General features: G+C 56.8%; 1 protein-coding gene across 8 annotated transcripts in view; it reads left to right on the top strand.

The window, feature by feature from the left end:
• Positions 1-4,870: 4,870 nt before the first annotated feature.
• The window catches only part of EVI5L (ecotropic viral integration site 5 like), a 29,418-nt gene continuing 8,303 nt past the window's right edge, over positions 4,871-25,985 (top strand). For 6 of the 8 annotated variants that reach the window (XM_042978029.1, XM_042978024.1, XM_042978028.1 and 3 more), the window contains exons 1-11: positions 4,878-4,944; positions 9,106-9,179; positions 16,962-17,145; positions 18,317-18,506; positions 18,879-19,103; positions 19,207-19,281; positions 19,891-20,016; positions 21,364-21,507; positions 21,644-21,733; positions 22,858-22,955; positions 23,037-23,097. In XM_042978029.1, the coding sequence (XP_042833963.1) occupies positions 9,170-9,179; positions 16,962-17,145; positions 18,317-18,506; positions 18,879-19,103; positions 19,207-19,281; positions 19,891-20,016; positions 21,364-21,507; positions 21,644-21,733; positions 22,858-22,955; positions 23,037-23,097 (1,203 nt within the window). In that variant the 5' untranslated portion in view covers positions 4,878-4,944; positions 9,106-9,169. Of the gene's footprint in view, positions 4,945-9,105; positions 9,180-9,212; positions 9,268-16,961; positions 17,146-18,316; positions 18,507-18,878; positions 19,104-19,206; positions 19,282-19,890; positions 20,017-21,363; positions 21,508-21,643; positions 21,734-22,857; positions 22,956-23,036; positions 23,098-25,985 lie in introns of all 8 variants that reach the window. The other 2 variants (XM_042978025.1, XM_042978026.1) reach the window with 2 other exon arrangements.

Raw genomic sequence — 25,985 nt, 5'->3', positions numbered from 1 at the left:
AACAACAAAAAGACATACAACTCAGTTTAAAAAATGGGGAAAAGACTTGAACAACATATCTGCCAAGATGCTGTACGAATGACCAATAAGCACATGAAAAGATGCTCTCTCCCTGTTAGTCACTAGGTAAACACAAATTAAAACCACAATGAGATAACATTTCACACCTACTAAAACAGCTATAAATTTTTTTCAATGAAAAAAAAAAGCAAGTACTGGCAAGGATGTGTGGAAATAGGAACCTTTGTGCATTGCTGGTGGGAATGTAAAATGAGGCAGCCACTGTGGAAAAAACCCTTTGGTAGTTCCTCAAAGAGCCAAACACAGAATTACCATATGATCCAGCAATTCCACTCCTAGGTAGATAGCAAAATAATTGAAAGCAGGAACTCAAGGAGATATTGGCATATCCATGTTCGAGGCAACATTATTCACAAAAGCCAAAAAATATGGGAATGCAAGCTGGTGCAGCCACTCTGGAAAACAGTATGGAGGCTCCTCAAAAAACTAAAAATAGAACTACCCTACGACCCAGCAATTGCACTACGAGGCATTTATCTACAGGATACAGGTGTCCTGTTTCGAAGGGACACACACACCCCCATGTTTATAGCAGCCCTATCAGCAATAGCCAAAGTATGGAAAGAGCCCAAATGTCCATCGATGGATGAATGGGTAAAGAAAATGTGGTATATATACACAATGGAGTATTACTCGGCAATCAAAAAGAATGCAATCTTGCCATTTGCAAGTACGGGGATGGAACTGGAGGGGATTATGCGAAGTGAAATAAGTCAGAGAAAGACAAAAATCATCTGACTTCACTCATATGAGGACTTTAAGAGACAAAACAGATGGACATAAGGGAAGGGAAACAAAAATAATATAAAAACAGGGAGGGGGACAAAACAGAAGAGACTCATAAATATGGAGAACAAACTGAGGGTTACGGGAGGGGCTGCGGGAGGGGGGATGGGCTAAATGGGTCAGGGGCACTAGGGAATCTACTCCTGAAATCACTGTTGCACCGTATGCTAACTAATTTGGATGTAAATTTTAAAAAATAAAAAAATTAAAAGCCAAAAGATGGAAACAACCCAAGTGTCCATCAACAGGGGAGGGAATAAACAGCACGTCGTGCACACACACAATGGAATATTACTCAGCCACAAAAAAAGGAATGGAGTTCTGACACATTCTACAACGTGGATGAATCTTGAAAACATTATGCTAAGTGAAAGAAGTCAGGCACAAAAGGACAAATATTGGGTAATTCCACTTATATGAGGTAACTAGGAGAGCCAAATTCATAGAGACAGAAAGTACAATCAAGGTAATCAGGGGGCTAGGGACGGGGGGGATGGGGAGTTAGTGTTTAATGGGGACAGAGTTTCTATTTGGGGATGATGAAAACATTTTGGAATGATTTGCAATGATTGCGCAACATTGTGAATGTACTTGATGCATCGAACTGTAGTCTTAAAAAGGGCAAGTGTTGGGGTGTCTGGGTGGCTCAGTCGGCTGAGCGTCCAACTTCGGCTCAGGTCATGATCTCTGTTTGTGAGTTCAAGCCCCGCATGGGGCTCTGTGCTGAAAGCTCGGAGCCTGGAGCCTGCTTTGGATTCTGTCTCCTTCTCTCTCTGCCTCTCCCCACTTGTGCTCTCTCTGTCTCTCAAAAATAAATAAATGAAAAAAATTAAAATTACAATTAAAAAAAGGGCGTGTTGATATACATATATATATATATATATATATATATATAATCATAATTAACATTTTTCAAAAAAGAAAAAGAAGTCACAACACCTGTTAAGGTGTTAAGGTCTAGGCTTAGAATTACCCCAGCCTTATTTCTGATGCATTCTGTTGGTCAGAGCATGTGACAAAGCTAGGTCAGAGTCAAGTGATAAGAAAACACACTTCACCTCTTCATAAGAGGAGCTACAGATACTGTGGCTTTCTCGGCTCTCTTTGAGACAAATAAATTCTAGGCTCCCATGGTCAGTATTCACAACAAATGAATTTTGAGTCCAAAGTTTAACCCAGAAAAAAATTGTTATTGTGCTAAAACTGGTTATCAGAAAAATACTGAGCGAAGAGTCTTTTAATAAACTTGAATGTGCAAAATTCAACTCTGAAGATATGACAGCCACACACCAAAAAAATCACAGTGGTAGAATTGACAGTTGGTAAAAATTGGACAAAATGAGCCTCATTAATGAATCGAATGTTTCCAAAAATCACATGGTAAAAAATGTTCCCGATAAAGATGATTTCAATCAAGTAAAAATGAGCATAGGAAAAAAAATTGGGAACGGTTTAGCTCCACTAAATAGAAAAAGGATCCAGGAATCTAATTGGCTAAATGCAGTTTGTGATTCAAAAGTATTTTCCAACAGAAATGTGTTGGATTTTTTTCCACTGTGCTTATAAAAATGGAATCAAAGTGTCCCCAGAATAAAACCATCCTTTGTGAGAAAATGGCCATGTGAGGACAAGAGGGTCAAATGTCCTGTGCATCCTTCTTGTGTTTGACTTTATTCACCAGACACCAGATGCTGCTAATCTCCCAGGAAAGACCCCGGAAATGAACTGGTCATGACCCCTTCCCGGGGTACCCCGGACTCCACCGTGACATGTGCCTCCACAGACCTTTTTGTTTCCCACATCCTGGCTAGCTGTCCAGGTTTTTCTGTCCCTCGGAAGGTATGGCTCACACCAAACTGTTCTTTTCTGAGGGGATCACTAGTGGGGAAGACCTCTGGAAACCGGGGCAAATCCCAAGACTTTGGCCCTTATGATGGCTCCTCAGTCCTCCTCCCCCCGCCCCCACCCACTGAGGGATCATGGACAGCCAACATAAGGATTGTCCCTTGCTGGTCAATTGATCCTTATCATGTCCTGGCATTACTCTTACCCTCCTGACTTAACATCCTGTATCACATTTCTAACCATGTTCATGCAGGTCTGTGGCCCCCTCTCAAGCCCACCCAGGAAATCAGGGGACAATGTCGATGAGATTCATTTCAGCTTCGTACTCTGCAAGTCCAAAGTCACCTTATAACTTTGTCAAGACTATGAAATGCCCAGCACATAAGCTGACTTTAAACGAAAACGAAGGGAGGTAAAGATCTGTTCTTAAAAAAAAAAAAAAAAAAAAAAAAAAAAAAATTGGGAAAGGGGATATGGGCATGTGGGGAGAAGGAATGCATTATATTTATTTTTACCACCAGAGTTTTTAGAAATATGTTTTGGGGCTTTTCTTACAATTCCAGAATTTTAATAGATGTAATGTAGATAGTAAGGGAGAGAGAGAGAGAGAGAGACAAAGACGGTGTGGACAGAATCAGAGTGTTAGGCAGGGGCAGAGAGAATACACAGTGGCAGGGAGAATGCAGGCAGAAGCAAAATGTAGATAGAACAGAGCGTAGACAGAGGCAAGGAGAGATGGCCAGGGGCATGGAGCGAACAGATGTCAGTCATTGCTCCCAAAACCAGATAGAAGCCCCTGGTATTTAGAAGGTTGAAACCTCAGATCTTAGAAAGTCCTGATAACGGCCCACTCTCCATCCCAAGCCCCCCATACCCATTTCTGTCTCCCCATTTTCAGCCCCCATTCGGAACCTACAATGTCACCCTCTCTTCGGTGACAGGGTCTTTCCCTGCCCCACCCCCTCCAGGGTCCATCCCTTGGGGTGGGAACGTGTCCTTTTTGCTAAGTCTTGCCTGCCATCAGTGACTGTCCCTACATGCTCTTCTTCAGCCTGAGTGACACTCCCCCACCGTTTTTCTTCCTTGTTGAGAGTCTGGGGGCTACCATTCATTCATCCCTTCATTCATCAAGCATTTATACTTAGTTTCCAGGAGCCAGGCCCCTTGCCTACGCCCTGCATCATCCACTCACACCCACACCCCACGTGGGGCGTGGGAAGGCCGTATAAGCAGTGGTAACAGCCTGATCAGAGTTTTGATGGGTGGACATAAAGCACTGTGAGCCCCAGAGAAGATACTTAACCCGGCCTAGACCAGGTTCGGGAACCGGCTTGAGCCTTGGATGTGACCCCACCCCCAACAGTCCCGCCCCCCAGCATAAAGCCGGTCTCAAAGGTGCGGTCCCATCACCGCCCCCTCAGCCTGCCAACGCCCCTTCTCGGCCCCGCCCCATTGTTGGTCCAGGTCACGCCCCTCTCAGCCCCTCCCCTATTTCATTCAATCCAGGCCTCAAGCCCCACCGCCCGGGAGACCAACCTCAAACCAACCTCACGATCCCATTGGCCAGAGAATGTTAGTGCACCGCCTTCCATCGGTGTTATTGGGTCCCGAGGCGTCAATCTTCTTTATAGAGTCCCAACAGTTGCCATGGCCGAGATTTGAGGGGCAGATAATAATGGACGTCTCAAGACGTCTCGTTATTGGGCAGAAAGCCCGGCTCTGGGCGGGGCTTAGAGCCAAACGCTTGGCTGCCTCTGTCTGGGGTTCTTCAAGGCTGCAGCCTTTCCTCGGAGACACACCCCTCCCTCCTTGTTATTGGTGCCGCCAGGTGTTGCTCAACAGGATTCCACATGTCGATAGGAAAAACTGCCCGTCCTTCACAGCTTTCCTAATTTCAATTTGCTTCTCTCCTTAGAGGCGGCAACCTTCTGGCCGTAGCCAGGGCCCTCCTCACGGAATGGCCACGGATTGGCCCGGCATCCCGTCACTCCTGGACCGTGGGCGGAGCCAGGGTGCCTGGGGGCGGCGAATTGGCTGACGGGGCCTCGGGGGCGGGGCAGCCGCTCCTGTCAGCGGGTGAAATGGCAGCGGCAGAACCGGCGGCGGCCGCGGTCCCGGGGGGCGGCTGAGGGGGCCGGGCCGGGGCTGCGGGGCGAGCGGCGCGGCGGGGATCCAGCGGCGCGGCCCGGGACGGTGAGGCTCGGCACGGCGATGGCGGCGCGCTCGGCGCAGGTAGGCAGGCGGCGCGGGCCGGGCCTCCCGGGCGCCTTCTCAGGCCGCCGGCTCCGCGCTGCGGCCCGCGGGGGGCCCGGCAAGACCGGGGCTCGGGCCGTCTCGCCGCGGAACCCGCGCCGGGGGCCCTCGGCACTCCCGGCACGGACCCCGGCCGTCGGCCTTGGGCCCCGGCCCCCGCCCACCCACCCTCGTTCCCGGTGCCTCCGGACCCCTCGGGGCCCCTCCCCGGGCCCTTCCGGGCGCCCCCTCCCCCATCCCGCCCCCTCCCCAAGAGCCTGCCCCCCTCGGCCGCGAGCTCCCGCCCACCCCTTCCACAGACGCGCAGGACTCCTCCCGGACCCTTCGGGGCTCCCCCAGCCCCCACCCCGCAGACCCGCCCCCCACAGGCGCCCCCTCCCCCTTCCCTGCAGGCCCAGGACCCCCGCCCTCCCTCTGTCCGGATCCCTCAGGACCCCTCCCATCTGCAGACCCCTTGCCACCCCTCCCTCCCCTCACTTGGCATCCTATCTCAGGGCCCAGGCCTGCCCCCAGCCCCAAGGGTGTTAGCCTCAGAGCCCTACCCCTCCCTTCCGACCCCACAGGACCCCTCCCCTAGCCTCTGTGAATCAGGATTCGTACCCACAGGCCTGACCTCGGCCTGCTGGCCCATCTCCCACCCCCAGCAACCCCATGCCCAAGGGCACCCGGAAAAATCACTCCTCGGGCTCCTCCCAGCGCGTTCCAGCAGCTGCACACACACCCCTGAGCCTGCTTCCTGAGCATCCACCCTCCCCTCATGCTCAGGACCTCCCAACAGATAGATATTCTGAGCCCTCCTCCCCTCCCAGAGACACATCTTTCTGAGAGCCCCACACGCGCCCGTGCGCGTGCACACACGCACATCTGGGAGCCAACAGTTCTCTCGCGCAGAGAGATGACCACGAACCCTCCACAACGCGTCGGGACAGACATCCTGCCCCCCAACACACAGGCATCCAGGAGCCCCCTGGTACGCGGGCGTGCGCGCTCTCGCACGCACACACACACACACTCACACACACACAGAGCTAGACACTCGGATCCCCTACGCACACGGAAAAACTTAGGACCTCCAACACAGACGCAGACAATTGGTACCTCCCCCCACACACTCGCACACGCAGGACTCCTTAGCACTTTCACACGCCTCCGTAGACGCCACCTGCCCGGGTCCTCCCGTAGTGCCCAAAGCTCCCAGCGCAGGCAGACTTGGAGACAGGAGCTGTTTGCCCTGCCCCAGGCGGCCAGCCTGCCCGGCGTCCCCGTTGGGGCCCTGAAGGGTGGCAGGGTGACCCAGAATCTCCCAGCACCCCTGTGGACACCTGCCCCGGGCCTCTCTCCCCGTACCCGTCTCTCCCTGCTTTGCCCTTCTTCAGAGGGAAGGACACTCACTCTCCCTCCTACACTGAAGTCTCCCAAAGGGAAGCCCCCCCTCCCCACTGCCTGCCCCCCTGATTTATGCCACCCCCCTGGTGGGGAGGGGGAGTTCAGGCTGCTCCTGAAGTCTGACCAGACCGGCAGGACCAGCTTCTGGACCCCATGATGCACGCGCCAGGGGCAGCCCCTCATAGCCCGCGTGAGTTCCTTCACCCACCACCCGCGTGTCATGCCAAAATGAAACGGCTCCCTTCTCCCCTGGCATTTGGGACCCGGTGGGGCCGGGCTGGGGCCTGCCAGAAGCACACAGCTCTTTGTTAAGGAATATTTTCAGAAGGGAAGAATGTGCTGAAGAGGCTCGGGTGGAACACAAGTGAGTAGTCAGCTTGGTTTGTCCCCGGGCCGGGCTTTGGTCAAGCTAGAGGCCCCAGCATCCACGGGTCTTCCCGGGTCGTGTTGGTTCCCTCCGCCCGTCCTGCCACCCTACAGCTGTCACCCTCAGGTCCAACCTGTGGGCGCCCCTGGGCTTTTGTGGTCACCCCTGTGGGCGGTTTGGAAGGAGCTGCAGGTGGCTTGGCCCTGGCACAGAGATGAGGAAAGGAGATCACAGAGCGGGCACGATGGTGTGGCCAGGACTGCGGGGGTGAGGAGGAGTCTGGGTCCCGCCTGCGCCGAATCCAGATCAGTCCAGCCCCCGCACTGCCTGTCTGGGCTCCTTTGACCGACATTAGCCTGGAAAGCCCCAGAGAAACAAGCCCAGGCTTCTTTGTGGATATTCACCAGTGGACTCTGGACGGCCCTGAGAAGGAGCCCATATTGGCTCGGGGCGTCAACTTCTCCATCTGGAAAATGGGGGGGAAGATCCTTAGATCCTCGCTTTGTACTGCAGGGGAGCCAATGAGGTTAGGATGTAGTCCTGAATGTCCCCCTGGGCGCCATGTGGAAGGGGCCGGTGGGGTCCAGCAGGGCAGTCATCCATCCATGGGCGCTGGCAGGATCACTGGCCGCCCTCGTCCCCTGGTTGTAATTCGTTGGCACCTCTCTGGATGATGGCCATCTCTCTGTGGCCCAGCTGCATCTCAGGAAGCCGGCTCAGGTGGGGGTTGAGAGATGGTCTGTTGTGGGATTTGTGGCCACACAGAAGCCTCCCGTGGGGACGGAGGGTAGGATGGGGACTGCTTGCTGGCAATGCCTCTGGCCCGCGTACACCTCTGATGCATAGACCTGGGTAGGGAGAGGTTTGCTCTGCCCACTTGCTGAAGGGAGAGGTGGTGAAGACTCCTGAAGGTCACGAGGTACACAGGAAACAGTCTCCACCTCCCCAGGGTGGGACCTTGTGCAGATCCAGTGGGGTCAGAAGGCTCCTCAGAAGAGGCTGGGTACGAACTCCTTGGGAAAACACGAGAAAGCTGCTTGTGAACAGCATCGGTGCACTCTTACCCTCGCTTGGGATACAGGCCTGTGTCTTTGTGTCTATGTGCTTTGGCAGGTGCAGGGGGGCAAGGAGGAACGTGATCTCAATTTCCTCTTGCAAAATAGAGGCGCTGATTGTTCTAGGTGAAGCCCTACCAAGTATTAGGCACCGAGTCAGCTGCTGGGGTATGAAAGAATGTCACATGTGGTCCCTGCCCCGCAGCTAAAGACCCTCCTGGCATCGGGAGGCAAGAGCTGAAACCAGCGGTGTGCCCTGCGATCAGGCCCGTGCCACATGCTAGGCCCTGTGCCAAGCACCATTTACATATTATCTCATTTAATCTTCCGAACAACCTGGAGGAACCTAGATTCCAGTGTGTGCCCTTCCCACCACGTCCTGCTGCTTGCCCTGTGGAAGCATGAGATGGAATTATGCACAGCGTGCGGCGGGAGCACAGAAAGGGTCCAACGCATCCCTGGGGCGTCAGGGAGGGTGGAGCAAGGATGACGTAGAGGCCCAGAGAAGAGCTCACCGGGCAGGCATGGCAGGGAAGGGCGTGCCAGGCAGGCAGAGTGCTTGGACAGAGGCCCACCAAGCAGGAGCCAGCGTGGTGCATTCAGGAAATCGTGCCTTGTTTGGTGGGCCTCATCCTGCAGGCCCTGTGTCCCAGATGCTATCCATGGGGAGCACCCTGTGTGCTGCTCCCTGGGAAAAGGGACCCGTAGCTGGAAGAACTTGGACAGGCAGCAAGCCCCACCTTGCCCAGGGGAGTCTGTAGCACATGGGCTCCGGTAGCCAAACAGGGGCAGTGAAAGGAGTGAGCACGAACTCACCAGACCCAGGGAAGCGATGTATCCCTTCCAGGGAGATTTCGAAGGCCCCATCCGCACAGCACAGCTCGCCTGCACTTTTCCTGCATGGCTCAGCGTGCTGTGATGTGTGGTGAGATGGTTTCATTGAGGTCTGCCTCCCACAGGAGACCACTAGTCCCACGAGGGCAGGGTGCCTCTCTGTTCATGGCTGAGTCTCAGGCGACTGGATGCTCGGTAAATACTTGCATCGTTTCAGGATCTGACAGTCTTCCCTACTCAACCCACTTACGAAAGAGCACCTAAATCTCTTCCCCAGAAAGAAGTTGACCCGTTGGCCTTGGAGAGCCCCCAGAGGCAGGGAGCACCCACCTCGCCCCTGCCCCCTGGCCCAGCGAGCCTGTGCAGCTGACACGGGCACCAGAAAAGCTATCATCTTGGCTTTGAAGAGCCAAGTGCCTTGCAAGATGCCACTTGTCTTATTCATGGGTCCCTGGAAGGCTCATAAGGGCTTTAAATGTTCCCCTTTGTCATTCTCAGGGACCTAGAGGAACGAGGGGTTTGCAGGAATGAAGCTGTTTCGGTGGCAGTAGGAAAGTTGGAGATGATACAGGGTAGTAAACATTTTATTTTATTTTTTTTTTTAGGTCAGAAGGGATTCCACAGGTCATACTGGTCCACCTCTCAGATTTTAATCTGAAGGTATTTGCTGCTGCTATTATTACCAATAATGATAATGATAGTTTTACTGCGTTTAACTTTTAAAGAGGGCCACCACACTGGGGGTGGGCCTGCTGAGGAGGGGAGGTTTGTTTATTCATCCCACAAATATTGGATGCCTGATGCTGTGATGGAACTCTGGGGATCCAGGGGTGGGCTAGACAGCCCCGGCCCTCATGGAACTTTCCATCCCACAGGGAACAAATACTATGGGCCGGCTCCTGTCCTAAGCACTTGACAGGTTTAGCTCAGGTATTCCTCCCAACAAAACCTGGGAGGCAGGTACTGTTTAACAGTTAACCCTGTTTTCAGATGACAAGACTGAGGCAAAGTGTATCTCAAAGATAGAAAGGGATGTAGGAGGGATTTGAACGCAGGCTACTGGCTCTGAAGTTCTCCCAGGAGGCCAAGAGATCTGGGAACAGTTATACACACACCCACAGAGCCATGGAAGAAGAGACACGGATATGGAAACATCTAGAGCAGCATGGAGTTGCAGCGAGAACTGGGGGAAAGAGGAGGATAGACAGTAAGCCCTGAATTCCAACTGCTGTTCTTGTTACCCGAGGTTACAGATCGGTTGCCCGCCCCTCGCCAAGGGAAAGGGCCCAGACACCAGGCCATTTCCCCAGGAGCTGGAGCCAGCCAGGACCATGCGGTCTGCGGGCCCACAGTGACCGTCCTGGCAGGCTGGGCATCTAGGGTCACATGGCATCTCCTGAGGCATCAGATTCAGAAATTTTTCTGTGTCCCCCATAACCATTCCAAGAAGAGGATCACAAGCCGGTGGGGGGAGGGGAAGTGGGGAGCCAAACTGGAAGGAAACTTGGGGTCTTTATTCTTGCCTCTGAAAATGCCAGGCTCTGAGAGAGGGCACATACACACTCACCCCCTCTCCCCATTGAAAGCCAACGACTGCACTTTCCTCAGTGCCCAGTAAATTGGGCATTCGAGTTTTATGTGTATTATTCCTAAAGTGAAAGGAAGCAGGAAGAAGGCAGAGGTTCTGGAGTCAGAAATCCAAGCACAAGTCCTGCCTCCCCCGCGGCCTCGTCGGGGGCCCTGGCACCTGTCCTACTTGCTACGGCACCTGGCACGTGTTACAACTGTGCTTTACTTTTCTGTCCACGCTGATATGGCATCTTTTTCTCAAATTGTTTTTAAAGTAGGGTTTATTTTTTCGAACAGTTTCAGAGTTACAGAAAAACTGAGGATAGTGGAGCATCTTGTTGGCTCAGTCAGAGCATGAAACTCTTGATCTCGGGGTCATGAGTTCAAGCCCCACATTGGGCATGGAGCCTACTTTATTATTATTTTTTTAATGTTTAATTATTTTTGAGAGAGAGAGAGAGAGCACACTCCAGCAGGGGAGGGGCAGGGAGAGAGGGGGACAGAGGATCCAAAGCGGGCTCTGCACTGACAGCGGGTGAGCCCCATGTGGGGCTCAAACTCACGAACCATAACATCATGAGTCAGACCCTCAACTGACTGAACCACCCAGGCTCCCCAAAGCCTACTTTATTTATTTATTTAAAAAAAATTTTTTTAATGTTTATTTTTGAGAGAGAGAGACAGAGACAGAATGCGAGTGGGTTAGGGGTAGAGAGAAAGGGAGACACAGAATCCAAAGCGGGCTCCAGGCTCCGAGCTGTCAGCACAGAGCCCGACGCAGGGCTCAAACTCACGAGCTGCGAGATCATGACCTGAGCCAAACTGGGACGCTCAACCGACTGAGCCACCCAGGCGCCCCTCCCCAAAGCCTACTTTAAAAAAAAAAAAGTTGAGACGATTGTACAGAGAGTTCCTGTAGACCCCACACCTAGTTTCCCCTATTAGTCACGTCTTCAGTTAGTCTGGCACATTTGTTATGATTAACAGACTGATGTTGATACATTAACTACAGTCCACGCTTTATTCAGGTTCCCTAATTTCCTTGTCCTCTTCCAGGATCCCATCCTGGATCCCACGTGACATTTTGTTGTCAAATCTCCTTAGGTTCCTCATGGCTGGGACAGTTTCTTAGGCTTATCCCTACTGATGATGACCTTGACAGTTTTGAGGACTGGTCAGGAATTTTCTAAAATGTCCCCTCGTCTGGCTTTGTCACATGTTTTTCTCATAGTTAAACTGGGGTGATGTGTTCTGGGAGGAAAGACACAGAGGTGACCATGCCCTTGTCATCTCATCACGGGCCCAAGCTCTCACTATGACTTATCACTGTCCGTGTTGACCTTGATCACTTGGCTGAACAGCACAGAGATTTTTGTCTTCATTTGGCAAATGTTTACCGAGCACCTGCTAAATTCCAGATGTGTTAGGATCTTGGAGTAGAAAATTAAAGAAGTTAGGCCCAGGGCTCCTGGGTGACTCAGTCAGTTGGGCGTCCATCTTCGGCTCAGGTCATGATCTCACGGTACGTGAGCCCGAGCCCCATGTCGGGCTCTGTGCTGACAGCTCAGAGCCTGGAGCCTGCTTCAGATTCTGTCTCCCTCTCTGGCCCTCCCCTGTTCATGCTCTGTCTCTCTCTGTCTCAAAAATAAAAACAAACATTAAAAAAAAATTAAAAAAAAAAAAAAAAAGAAGTTAGGCCCTAGCCCTCAGCACGTTCATGACCCAGTAGGGCAGGCTGGCACGTATAGAAGTAATTGCCATAGAATGTGCCTTGGGCTGGGTTGTAGGAGATATTTGCAGAGAGGAGAGAAGTGAGCCAGCGTGCTGGAGGTGGAGGCTGACAGGAACAATTTCACAGGAAAAAAAATATTCAAAATGTTGGAGAATGCCTTTCCAGCAAGAGGGAACAGCATGTGCAAAGACACAGGCAGAAAGAAGCAGGTGGTCACGGAGGGCTGAGCCTGGTGGGGCTTGGATAACGGAGAAAGGGAGGCCAGCAGGGCTGTGAGCACCAGGCAAAAACATTTGGTCTCCATCTCTAAGTAGGGAGTGGCTGAAGGGTCTGGGCAAGTGCAGAGGGCTAGCGCCAGGCTTGGCCTGAGCAGGTGGGTGGAAGGCAGCACCACGGACCCAGCGAGGCCCCTCTGCATCAGGAGGAGTGGCGGGCTTTAGGGAAGGTCTTCCTAAAATGCAAGGCCAGCCAGGCTCCTGCCTTGGTCCACAGGGCCCGGTGGGGGTCTGGCCTCTGCAGAACTCAACAGTCTCCTCTAGAGTAGCATGCCTCCCTCCTGCTTCTGCCCTGTGGTCCCTCTGCCATCCCATCCCACCCCATCCCATCCCTATCATCATTTTCTCTGAGCGATCATTCACATAACATAAAACTCACCCTTTCAAAGCGAATGGTTCAATGGGTTTCAGTATATTCACAACACTGTGCAACTGTCCTCACTGTCTAATTCCAGAACAGTTCCTTGCTCCAAAAAGAAATCCCCCATTCCCCCGTTCACCCTAAGTCCTGGCCCCCGGCCACCACTATAGATATGCCTCCTCTGAACATTTCGTATAAATGGAACCATGTCACTTGTGGTCATTTGTGTCTGACTTCTTGTACTGAGCCTAATGTCTTCCGGGTCCGTCCACGTTGTAGCAGGTGTCAGAGCCTCCTTCCTTTTTTATGGCTGAGTAATATTCCATTGTATGGATGGACCACATTTTGTTTGTCTGTTCATCCATCAACGGACATTGGGTTGTTTCCACTTTTTGTCTGTTGCGAATAACACCGCTGTGAAGAGTCATGTGCAAGTTCGCGTGTGGCCGTGCGGTTTCCATTCTTTTGGGTAGATATCTAGGAGCGGAATTGCCGGGTCATAGGGTAACTCCGTGTTTAACTTTGGAGGGAACTGCCAGATTGTTTTCCGCGCTATCCGTTCTTCCAAGCGTGCCTCTCAATCTGTAATAGAAAGTTTGGATGGTCGTTTCTTAATCCCTATGCTCTGTACGCTCTGGGAGGGCCGCGACTGTATCGGTGTTTGCCCAGTATGGTGCCCAGCACCTCGCAGGCATTCAGCAAATATGGGTGGGTGGGCAGGTGGGTTCAATTTCTCAACTCCTATGTTGTAGGCTCAGTGCAGGGCACCACAGTGGCAGGGACCCAGACAGTGGCGATTTTTACCCTGGTGGGTAATATTCAGGAGCCAGTTGGCAATCTTGGCTGGTGCTCAGGAGAAAGGGAAAGATGGGGAAAGGAGAGTGTCCCAATTGGTGGCATTTATTTGATCATTTAAGCCTCGACAGTGAGACCACCAGGGGCATGAAGGGACAGGGGCCGAGGCAAGGCCCGTGGAGGAAGAGGTGCCGTGTAGGACACTGAGAAGCCCAGGAAGAGAAGTGGGAGAGAAGCCAGGAGCCTGGTCTGTCTGAAGCTGGGTGGAAAAGGACTTCAAGAAGGAGGGCGCATGGCTGGCAGTGTCTAAACAGCCCGGAGAGGGGGAGGGAAGTAGAAAACGCCCAGCATCTGGGCCCTTCTGCCCCCACACCCCCTGCCCCCAGCACACTGGCAGTCTCTTCCCACCCCTCTAGGTTGGCTCAGCCATGGGCTCAGCCTCACAAGCCATGGGCCACCCTGTGGCCATGTGGAGGGTGGGAGTGCCAGCAGGCAAAGGGGTAGGCCGCCCACTGCCTGCTCTGCAGGGTCCAGGACCCCATTCAAGTGGCTGAGGTGGAGTAGAGGCAAAGGGGCTTGAAGTGAAGGACGCTGAGAGGCTGGCACATCAGACCCACTGGACCCACATGTGCATCTCAGGCCGGTGGCCCCTCAGCCCTCGAAGGGACTGCCCCCTCTCTGGGTCTCTGTACCCATCAGGCAGGGGAGGCGGTGCCTCATCCGCCTATTTCCCCCCATTTCCCTGTGCCCAGAACAGTGCCTGGCCCTCAGACGGCCCTCAGTGAGCATCAGGGAAGGACAATGAGCCGGGAAGAGTTGGGCCTCTCTGGAGGGGAGGCAGGGCCACCCGCAGAGCTAGGAGGGTGGCGGGCCGGTGTCCGTCCCAACCTACTCAGTCCCAAGAGTGGCAAGATCTGGTCCGTGCAGGAAGTGCGTGCGTGTGTGTGTGTGTGTGCACACGTGAGAATGCGTGGGTGTGAGACGGACTGTAGACGCGTGTGAGTGGGCCGTGTGTCCGAGTGTGTACGCATGGGTGTGGGTGCAAGATCGTGTGTGTCGCCGTGAGTGCAGGGGGTGTGAGGTAGTGTGTGAGTGTATGTAAGTATGTGTGGGTGTGTGCGGGTCAATTGCATGAGTGTTTTAGTGTGTATGGTGTGTGTGTGTGTGTGTGTGTGTGTGTGTGTGTGTGCATCAGGAGGATGGCTTCCAGCGCCAGGCAGTGTTTAGAGAATCTGGTGACGAGTCAAGAGAAAGTTCCTGAGGGATCAGAAGGTTCTGCCTCTCGGACTGCAAATTTCAGCCGTGTGTATTGGATCAATTTTACTTCCTGTATGAAGTCCACATTAATATGTGATAAATATCTGGACAAGCCCTGCTAGTGGCTGGTTTTGTTTTGAAATCAGAAGGCCAGAGTTGAAGCAGTCCCTCGGGCCCTTTGGGGGTGGCATCGTGGACACCAGGGCACTCCAGGCCTCCTGAGATGGCGGGCCCGGACCACCACCCTGGCCACGTGTGGTCTCTTGCTCCAGGGCTCCCACTGCTCCCCCACCTCTCTCCCACCTCCCAAGCCTGCCTTCCCAGCTCCTCCCCGCCCAGAGAGATCCTTCCAGGTCAGGGCTTCCTGTGCACAGCCCGCCTCTGCCCTGGCTGGTCACAGACTCTGACTCGGTGGTAGGCCCGGAGCGGGCCCCACCTCTCTCCGGAGAGGTTAACTCCTGGCTAGACGGTATAGAGTGGCCCGTTCTCCGGGGCAGTTGTCGCTGGCCAGCGAGGCCGTGGGAGGAAGAGATCTTCCAGTTCTGCTGGGGTTCGCCACCCAGAGTTTGTACTGCCCACCCAAGCCAGAGCCCTTGGCACCCAACAGAATCGGAGAGACTTGGGGAGCCAGAGGCAGAACCAGTGGCCCTGAGGAGCCACAGAGACCTGGGAAGGGAGGGTTCTGGGCCCCCTACAAGGTGAAAAAAGAATGATGCCCCCTCGCTCCCACCCCGTGACAGGGCAGCACAGGGCAAGGAGGCTGGAATCAAGTGTATGGCCAGGGTCAAGCCCAGCCACCCAGTGGGCCCTCAGGTGTCGGTTGGGGTCTGAGTTTAGGCTGCAAGTAGGCGCCCAGTGACCTGATGGCAGGTGTGAAATGACCTACTCTTGTCCTGTCATTGTCCTTCTGCTGCCTAGCGGACCAGATGCCTCCTCTCCGGGGCCTGGCCAAGGGCCCCTCCGGGCGGAGCTGTCAGAGCCAGGTTATGTGGGGTCCAAGGGCAATAGTGGATTCCTGTCACAGACTATGCAGGAGAGTAGGGGGGTGTGAAGGAGCCGTCCAAAGCGACAGGGAGGGGAGGAGCACTTTCTTCCTGCCTCCATGGCCCTGGAGATCCCCATCCTCTTAGACCGTTGATGCTTGGGCTTACCAGAAACATGACTGAGTGGAAAGAACACCGCCCCTGGCCCCTGCCTTCGCTCCCCTAGCCACCCCCACCCCTAAAACCTCCCACCAGGGTGATGGCAGCTCCTGCCAGCAGTCCCCACACCAGGCATAGCAGAACCCTGGAGGCCAGCTAGATGTTGGCCCTGGCCCTGGAATGAATGATCAAGGCCGCCATCTAGAGAGCAGTTATTAAGTGTCAGGCGCTGTTCTCCCATGTTCCATGCGGTGGCACACTCAGGTTCACCGCCACCCTCTGGAGCAGGTCCTGTGTGATCCTCAGTCTTTGGAGACTCAGAGAGGCCAGGGGACTGGCCCAAGGCCACCCAGCTGGTTGAGGGGGAACCACGGTTCAGACACAGATTCGTCTGAGTCCAGAGCCCTCGCTTTCAGCACGGTGCTGAGCTGCCTCTCCTGAAGCCGGCAGAAAGCAAGAGGCTAGTGTTCTGGAAGCTGCAAGGAGGGCAGGGCCAGATCCTCCCCAAGAAAAATCAGACAAATGGGCCTGGCACCCGCCCGGCCAAGATCGGGGTACTGACGAGAGCCTGTGGCTCTCGCTCTGCATCCGCCGGGCCACACATTCCCAGCACTTTGATGCATCCATCCCCGGCTTCCCAGCCCAAGGGGAGTCGACTCTTCTGGCCGTTGGCAACACCAGCCAATCAATGGTAGAGAATAATTGTTTCTGGCTGTGCCAGCCGCCCACTTTGGTTGATGAGACGGGGAAGGTCGGATGCTGAGGCAGGGCTCCCAGGACAGGATCTAGCCAGAGACAGGGACCATGGCCATCAGGAAGGGCCACTGGAGCAGGGGCTTCTGTGCCTCCAAGGCCTGAGTGACAGGGAGCCTTTGCCCCTGGTCCTGCTGAGGACTCAGGGATGTCAAGTTGAGACCTGGCCTTTATGCCCAGGGACAGCAGGGCAGCTCGGGCCCTGGCTGCGGTCCTTCTGTCTCCATCCATGCATCTGGACCCAGGCAGGGATCATGGTAGCTGGTGTCTCGCATAGAAGGAGCCAGCATGGCCGTCCGCTGGGCTGGAGTACGTGGGGATGGGGGGTGCACCGAGCGGACAGACCAGAGATGGGCAGCCCGAGGTGAGGAAATGTCCATAGGCGAGCAGCAGGCTCAGCCGGCCAAGAGCCAGCCAGACAGGGTAGGCGCCCCCACCCAGTGCTGACCATACATGTCTCCGGCCCCCAGACAGAGCTGTGACCTGGCCCTGCTTGCAGCAGACGAGCCTGCCCACCATGGCGAGCCCCACTCTGAGCCCCGACTCCTCATCCCAGGAGGCCCTGTCGGCCCCCACCTGCTCCCCCACCTCTGACTCCGAGAACCTCAGCCCCGATGAGCTGGAGCTGTTGGCCAAGCTTGAAGAGCAGAACCGGTGAGTTGGGGCCTGGGGGGCGGGGAGTGGCCTCAGGGGTGCAGCCTGGGCCCCACACAGAAGTTCCCGGGGGCCCCCCCTCACACTAAGAGCTGGGCCCAGCCCTCGGCAAAGTAACAGCGCCCACCAGAGGCTTGACAAGGGACGTCTTCTGCCGTCCTCCAACCCCGGATGATCGGTTTCCCCATTCCATTGAGACCAAGGTTTCAAGAGGGCCAGTGAACCTGGCCTTCGCTGGCTGAGCCTCTGTTGGAGGGAAGAACAAATCCTCTGACTCTGGAGCCGGGCCTTCCCACCTTTCTCCTCTGGCCCTTCCCCTGGTTTCAAAATGTAGGCGGTATTATTATTCGGATACAATGAGGCCAATGGACAGAGAGTTTGTGAGTCACCGCCTCTAAGAGGAGGGGGCCGGGCACACCATGTGGGGCTAACCAGGACAGCACCAGGGTCGGTCAGGGGGCAGAGGGAATGAGGCAGGACGTGAGCAAGAGCCTTCGTTGTGGTTCCTGTAGGAAGGAACAGCGAGGCCGACTGGCTAGCTCGAGTAATCTCAGCGGGCTCGGGGGTGCAGGGCCAAGCCTAGTTGGCCTGGCACCTGGCCCTGGGGTGATCAGAGCAGGGGAGGGGGTTGGTTTAGGGGTTCTAGATTGGTTGGTCTGCATAGGAAAACTGCACTTGGCAGGCAAGTCTTTACCCATCTCTAGGAATCTGCTAGGCTGACAGAGGGTGGTCCCCCCCGGGGTCAGCGAGGCCCCAGATGGCAGAGCAGCAGAAACACACGGCCACACAGCTGCTTGCCAGCTGGCCGAGTGGCTCGCCCTCCCTACACCTGGTGCGTAGAGCGTAGATCTTAACCAACCCTGCCCTGCGGTGCTGGTACGCAACTGAGCCCACCAATGCGCGGGCTTCTCAGCCCCGTGCTGGACACAGACGGGACACAAAGACGGCAGCCTCTCTGGGGGCCCAGGAATGAGGACCACGGCTCAGAGACGGCAGAGCACCGGCTAAGGCCCCTCAGCGAGAACAACTTAGACCCAGTCTGGGACTCCTGAGAGGAGGGGCCGGGCTCCCCTGGGGGTGCCCTGTCCCCAGAGAGTCACTAGAGCCCAGGGGCGGGGGCAGGAGTTGGCCGCAGCCAGGGCCCCGCCTCCACCAGCCCCTCTCTGCCCAGGCTCCTGGAAGCCGACTCCAAGTCGATGCGCTCCATGAACGGCTCCCGCCGGAACAGCGGCTCCTCGCTGGTGTCCAGCTCCTCGGCCTCCTCCAACCTGAGCCACCTGGAGGAGGACACGTGGATCCTGTGGGGCCGGATCGCCAACGAGTGGGAGGAGTGGAGGCGCAGGAAAGAGAAGCTGCTCAAGGTGGCGGGGCCTGTGGGGCTGGGCGGCGCCGGCCGGGTCACTGGGCCACCGGAGGGCAGCACCAGGGTTACCAGGGTGGGGGGGGGGGGCCCGGGCCGTGGTGCAGGGTGGGGCCGGCCAAGCTAGTGGCTGTCACGCCGGTGTCTCAGGTACCCGTTTGTTTCCCGCCCGCTCTGTTCCGTGACGGACTGGGGACCGCGCATTAAGCAGCATGGCTTCTGTCCGCAGCACGGGGGCTCGGCCAGCTCTGGGCCTCAACCGAGCCACAGGCCAGCCCCGTCTCAGGGCTGGACCGGGTGGCCGTGGGGAGGCCGCCCTGGGACAGGGTCCAGCCCGGCCTCCCGCCCCCCCCCGCCCCCCCCGCATTGGCAGGAGCTGATCCGCAAGGGCATCCCCCACCACTTCCGGGCCATCGTGTGGCAACTCCTGTGCAGCGCCACGGACATGCCCGTCAAGAACCAGTACTCGGAGCTGCTCAAGATGTCCTCACCCTGTGAGAAGCTGATCCGCAGGGACATCGCCCGCACCTACCCAGAGCACGAGTTCTTCAAGGGCCAGGACAGCCTGGGCCAGGAGGTCCTCTTCAACGTCATGAAGGTGAGGCCCGGGGCCGGCGGGTCTCCACCGCCCAGACCCCGGCCTGTGAGGGCCCGCCGGCCCGGAGGGCCCCTGCGGTGATGCACGTGCGTCCCCTTTGCAGGCGTACTCCCTGGTGGATAGGGAGGTGGGCTACTGCCAGGGCAGCGCCTTCATCGTGGGTCTGCTCCTCATGCAGGTAGGCCAGGCACCAGCCACAAGCCCGGGAGGTGGGCCAAAGCAGAGCGTGCCCCCGTCCAGGGTCCTCCTGGGGTCAGACCTCCCTCCCCACCCACCTACGACCCCTGCCAGGCCCTAGGCCAAGCCCCCCATGGGTGGGCTCGGAGGGGCTGGTTGCCTGTCCTGGTCCACCGTCCCCTCCGGGAGCTGCCCGGTCACCGCCCAGGGCTGGCACTCAGGCGGAGGGCTTAGGTCAGCCAGTGCGGTGTTAGCTGGGCCAAGGGTTTCCTCCAGAGAACCCGGCAGACCTAGGAGGGGAGAATGGAGACAGCTGGGGCTAAACCAGAGGGTGTCTCACCTTGGGCGCTGGGGGTGGCCAGCCCCGGGCTTCAAGTCCCAGCTCCCTGTTTCCTGCCAGGAGGCCTGTGGCCTCAGCCTCAGGAGTTTTCCCATCAATGAAACCGGGATGACGATATTTACCAGGGGTTTGCTATGAGGGTCCAGGCAGCCTACTCAGTCCGCATTCTGTAAGTCTAAACGTAACAGAGGCAGGCGAAGCACCACGCCCCAGGGCCATAAGAAGAGCCGCAAGCGCCCCCTCCCACCCTGCCTGTCCCCACCCACCCAGATGCCCGAGGAGGAGGCCTTCTGTGTCTTCGTGCGGCTGATGCAGGAGTACCGCCTGAGGGAGCTCTTCAAGCCCAGCATGGCCGAGCTGGGGCTCTGCATCTATCAGTTCGAGTCCATGCTACAGGTAAGCAGAGGCCGGGTGGTCTGCACCCGCTCACCCCACGCCCATGGGTGCTAACCTAGACCTGCCCCGTTCCAGTCTCTTTAGCTGAAAGTTCCAGGGCTGGGAAATTGCACACAGAGGTTCCAGCTCAGAAGGGGTCCTGTGCTGCGACAGGGCCGGGGCGGGGGGTGGATGGGTACTGCCCCAAAGGGTGCTTCAAGCAACGGGGCAAGGGCCAACCATTGATGGTGGGCACCCCTGAGAACATGGGGCTCCCAGAGCCACCAGGGCAAGAGGGGTCAGGCTGGCTCTTGTCAGGTACACCCGCAGCCCCTCCTTGTCTGCTCCCCAGTGTGGCGGAAGGAGGGAAAGTGTTGTCTGCCTGCCTTTGCTGATACTGGAGAGCAGCCGCCTCTGTTTATAAATAGCAGCCCCCGCAGGGCCCGCCCCTGGCTGGCAGACAGAGACTGGGCGTGCGTGTATGCGTGCGTGTACACACACACACACACACACACACACACACACACACACGGCCTGCTTCAGAAGCTGGTCACAGGTGGGGCTGTGTAGCTCTGCATAGCAGATGGCAGGGAGGTGCTGTCGCTTGAGGGGACCGGGTCGTGTTGGCAAGCAGGTGGCCCGGGGCCACGGAGAGGAAGTGACCCCACCCTGGCCTGGGTGGCCAAGGCCTTCCTGGGTGAAGTAGCTGGACAGCACCAGAGAACCCCCAGCTGTGGAGGAAGCCCCAGGGCAGGTGGGGAGACAGCCCCAGAGTCTGTTTTGTCTTGGTGAAGGACATCCAGGGGGTCCTAACACCTGGTCCAGCCCCAGTTTCCCCGGGGCCTGTCACTTGCCAGCCGCCTGAAGTTCAGGCCAGGCAGACAGGCATCCCCTGAGCGTCGCTGGGCACAAGTACCACGCAGGGGGCGGTGGGTGGACACAGCAACCAGCGGGTCACAGAATATGGGGCTCACGCCACAGCCCACCTCTCGCTCTCTGGGTGAACTTGGGGAGTTGTGTTACCACCCACCTCCCCCGAGCCCCAGAAGCTCCCTCTTGAGGCAGCGGTGAGGACCCCACGGGTGGTTGTGCCAGCGCGGCCCCCCGTGCATCCCCAACACCCAGTAGCTGCTGCTGCACCTGCCGCCCCTGCTGGTGTCCCCACCTCGTGCTACTCGGAGCCCTGGGGTACCTCAGCCTCCCCCAGACACAGTGCCACGGGTTGTCAAGGGCAGGTGGGTAAGACCCCCTGGAGGCCGGGGCGCCGAAGCCCGGCCCTGGCTGGTGGAGGGGGCCCCGGGGGGGCCCGGACAGCCATTCCTGGCGGCCTCCTCACGGCGCCTGGCCTCCCCCCCACCCCCACCCCAGGAGCAGCTCCCGGATCTGAACACCCACTTCCGCTCCCAGAGCTTCCACACATCTATGTATGCCTCGTCCTGGTTCCTCACACTCTTCCTGACCACCTTCCCGCTCCCTGTTGCCACTCGTGTCTTTGACATCTTCATGTACGAGGTGAGGACGCCGAACACCCCTTCCTCTCCCAGATCCCCAGCCAGGCCCGGGCTGAGGGAGGGCCGGGACTCGGGGAGGGGTCGGAGACCCCTGGGATGACAGGACCCGAGATGCACCGCCACCATCACCTTTGCAGGGCCTGGAGATTGTGTTCCGGGTCGGCCTCGCCCTGCTGCAGGTGAACCAGACAGAGCTAATGCAGCTGGACATGGAGGGGATGTCCCAGGTGGGCCAGAGGGGCAGGGTGGGCGGGATTCCCTTACACTAGGGGCACCGGGGCAGGTGAAGGCCTCCTGAGAGATGGCAGGGGGCGGGCAGTTGCAAGGGCGGAAGGTGTCCCGAGCATCCTGACCCTTTGCCATGGCCTCTGTTCCCCGAGGCCTTCCTGGAGGACCCAGACAGGCTCTGAGGAGCAGCCTGGGGGAAATGACGGAAGGTCTAGGCTTAGGCCAAGCCCTGGGCGGTCCCCTTCACCCCCCCCTCCCCCCCCACTGCCCCAACCTCCTGCTCCCAGCCCTGGGTCCTCCAAAGTCTAACCCGGCAAATAGTAATACCAGCCAAACTACAAGGTCTTGGGTGTGGTTTTGGTCCCAGCACGTGGGCCAGGCGAGGGCCCGGGAGGGAAGGAGGGGTCCGGGTAGCTTCACACCCGCCCTGGCCGTCCCGCCTGCTGGAGAAGAGGCCAGCCTGCTTTTCCGCCATGTCCCCATCATGCAGGCCCCTGCCCCTCCCCGCGTCTTCCAGCTGGTGCTTCGGGGAAGAATGCACAAAGGCCACGGCTGTGTCCATGAACACGGGCATCCATTGTGCGCAGCTGCCAGAGGGGGCCAGCTGGGCTGGGGAGCGGGAGCCAGCCTGGCCCCGAACCGCAGCAAGCTGTGTGCTCCGTCAGGGCTTACGCTTAACCCTTTGCCCGGGCTCCCGGGCGCAGGCGTGCAGGCCGACCAGCGAGGGGTCTTCCCTCCAGGCTGCTCCTGCCGCCCTGATTCCTCACACCCTTCGGCCTCCTCTTACTGCCCCCCCGGGGGCAGCGACATGCCTGCCCCTTCCCCTGTGGAGGTCCCTGTGCTCAGACCCCTCTACCGCCTGGCCTTTGCCGGCAAGAGCTCCCGAAGCCCTGCTTTTTCCCTTCGAACTGAGGTCCAGGCTGTGGATGCTGCTTCCCCAGCCCCGCTTCTCACACTCGCTCGCTCCACACGCCCTGACAGAGCGCCCGCAACAGGCTGCACCCTGAGCTGGGCCGCGGCCGTGCCCCTGGCCGACCAGCTCCTCCCGTGGGGAAGCAGCATATAGCTCTGGCGGGCCCCGCACTCGGGGCCTCTGTGTCAGTGACCGCCTGTGCCCCCACAGTACTTCCAGAGGGTGATCCCCCACCAGTTCGACAGCTGCCCAGACAAGCTGATCCTCAAGGCCTACCAGGTCAAGTACAACCCCAAGAAAATGAAGAGGTCAGTGCCGGGCACCCAGGGGACTGGCACAGAGGGGGTCCCGGAGAGTGGGACGTAGCCTCATCTGACTCCCCTCTGCAGGCTGGAGAAGGAGTACGCAGCCATGAAGAGCAAGGAAATGGAGGAGCAGATCGAGATCAAAGTGAGTCGCGGGAGTGGGGGCAGGGACGGGGTGCCCTTGGGAGGGCAGCCTTGCCCAAGCCGCACACAGCCTGTGCTTCGAGTCCGAGGCATCTGCCTCCACACACCTGCCCTTCCTTCACCAGCGGGCCAGCGTGTGAGCAAGGGCCCACCCCACTGTCAGAGACCGGTGGCAGATAAAGTGGATAGGTCCCTGCCCTCATGGGACGCCCTCCTCATTATCGTGGGGAGATGGTCGGAGAACAAGTGGTACAGGCTATGGACTCCAGAAAGTACTCTGGATAAAAACGCGCAGAAGAGAGGCGGAGCTGACCCAGGGAAGATTGCTCTGGGCCCAGGGAGTCAGTGCAAAAAGGCCGTGCAACAGCAGGCCTGATGGACCGGAGGAATATCAGGAAAGCTGGCCCTGATGGGCGGAGCCCTGAGGTCAGGGGCAGGCACGGAGGACCGAGGACGGCGCCCATTGTGACCCCTCAGACCCAGACTCGCCTCTCTCTCCTTCCTTCTGCTTTCATCCTTCTGCATGTGATTTTAGTTATTCATGCAACAAACATTTATTGAGCATCTACTGCGTGCCAGAGTCACAGCAGAGACTGAGGGTCCCCCCCAGTCCAGTGAGAGGGACAGACACAAACCCAAACCCCAACACACCTGGCTTTGTCCTCTTCGGGATTCACTTCCCAGCTCAGCCGTGGACCAGCTGTATGACCCAGGAAGGTGGATTCACCTTTCTGAGCCTCAGTGTCCCCTTCTGCAAAATGGGAATAACATTTGCTCTGCTGTTCAAATTATTATCATTATTAATTTTAGTTTTATTATCATCACCACTATCAACATCTCTGCCCCCTTTAGAGAGGCAGAGGCAGAGGCAGAATCTAGATTAGAAGCCAGGTCACCTGCCACCCATACCTGAAGGGGAAAGAGGGCATCGGTGTCCTCGTCCCGTTTGTTGGTTTTCCAGAAAGTTTTGTGTCCTGAGTTTGCAAGCATCCCCCTTTCTCAAGAATGGCAGCTTGACTGATGCACCAGTCCCAACGTGTGTGCCTGTCTTGCTCATGCACGGTCATGGGCCTGCGCCCATCTGGTGACTGTGAGGGCCCAGTGGTAGGTACATAGGGACACAGCAGACACTCAGACTACATGCCCAACCTGGAAATTTCCAGGAGAGGAGCCTGAGAGCCCACAGACCTTATAGGATCCAGGCAGACGCCTTCTTTCATGGATGGCCCTGCCCTTGGCACTTTCACTTTTAGCCTGTTTCAAAATGTACCTGAAATTTGTTTTTTTTTTTTAATTTTTTTTTAACGTTTATTTATTTTTGAGACAGAGAGAGACAGAGCATGTACAGGGGAGGGTCAGAGAGAGAGGGAGACACAGAATCTGAAACAGGCTCCAGGCTCTGAGCAGTCAGCCCAGAGCCCGACACGGGGCTCGAACTCACGGACCGCGAGATCATGACCTGAGCCGAAGTCGGACGCTTAACCGACTAAGCCACCCAGGCGCCCCTGAAACTTGTTTTAATCAGGTGGTCAAGTGACAGACACAGAGACGACATTGCCCTTGAAAGAAGAATTTATTACTCCTAGTTGCCAAAAGGAGGGGGCACGCCCCACCACACCTGGCCACGTGGGGAACCACCAGAGTGGGTCAGAGTGGGTCAGGATGCAGAGGGTGAGAGAGGGAAAGCGTGGGCCAGCTCCTTTATTGGGCATCCCCAGGAAGGAATGGGCAAGGCAGGCAGTCAAGTTTGAGTTCAGGATTGGTTGGTCTGAACAATTTCAGCAGAAGCTGTGGGCTACAGGAGAGTCCTCGGTTGCCCTGGGACAATTTGAGGCAGGGAGAACGCTGGCTGGGTGTGCGAGTGCTATAGGAAAGGTGGGTGGCTGTGGGCTCTGTATTGGCTGGTTTGCATATGAAAGGCTAGTCGAGGGCCAGGCAGTCTTTCCAAGATTAGCAAGGTGGCTGGATATCAAAGCACCAAAAATACAGAAAATTTAAAAGAAAAAAAAAAAAAGCCCAGCGTATGCATTGACCCTGTAGTCCCTGTTCACTCCCTGTCTCTTATTTTCCCTTTGGGGTAAGCAGGAGAGAGGGGAGTTGTCAGTCGGGCACATGCGGCTTCTCAAGGATCTCTGCGATTCTGCGGTGGTGGGTCGTGGCCGGAGAGAAGGCAGAGTAGTGCAGGGGCCGGGGGCGAGAATCAGGACCCTGGAGCGCAGATATGGGGCAGAGACCCTGCCCGAAACAGATCGAACCCAGGCCAGCTGGGAGGCCCGGCAAGCCACCACCCCCTTGGGACTCAGTTTCCCCACCCGTGACATCAGTGAATGACCCTCAATCGAGTCTATGATTCTCTCTGACCGCAGTTGCCTCCTGGGAGTGTTCTGAGTGTTTCCATCACCTTTTTCTCCCGGGAAGAAACCAGGAAAGGTTCTTTGTGATCCACAGGGAGGCGGGGCCCTCACTAATAACGGATGAATGTGGGGCCTGGGGCTTCAGGAAGACGCAGGATCTGGTTGGTGTTCATTCAGCACACACTCTGGGTCCAACTATCTGTACCCGCTTCGTAAGGGGTACCTAGCAGAGGCTACGATGCAAGGCATATATAAAGCTCACCTGCTTCCCAAAAGGCCACGGGGAACTTAAAACCACAAATATCTAACCCAAATCCATCAGTGCAGGAGAGAAGGCGGAAAGCGAGGGAAACTGCCTCCAGAACCGCCCCGCTGGAGGGAAGTGACAGCTTTTGAGCACAGCTGATTTTTGTGGCTCACAGAAATGTAGCTGTCCCGCTGAAGGAAGCGTGTGTGTTCAGCAAGACCCCCTCCCCTGGACCCAGACTCTGAGAACAGTTCGTTCTGGTGCCCGAAGCAGAGCCATGAGGGGCGG

Source organism: Panthera tigris, chromosome A2 (genome assembly GCF_018350195.1).
Source record: "Panthera tigris isolate Pti1 chromosome A2, P.tigris_Pti1_mat1.1, whole genome shotgun sequence".
NCBI lineage: Eukaryota > Metazoa > Chordata > Mammalia > Carnivora > Felidae > Panthera > Panthera tigris.
Note: the sequence above shows the minus strand (reverse complement) of the source record. Positions and strands in the feature narration are given on the sequence as shown.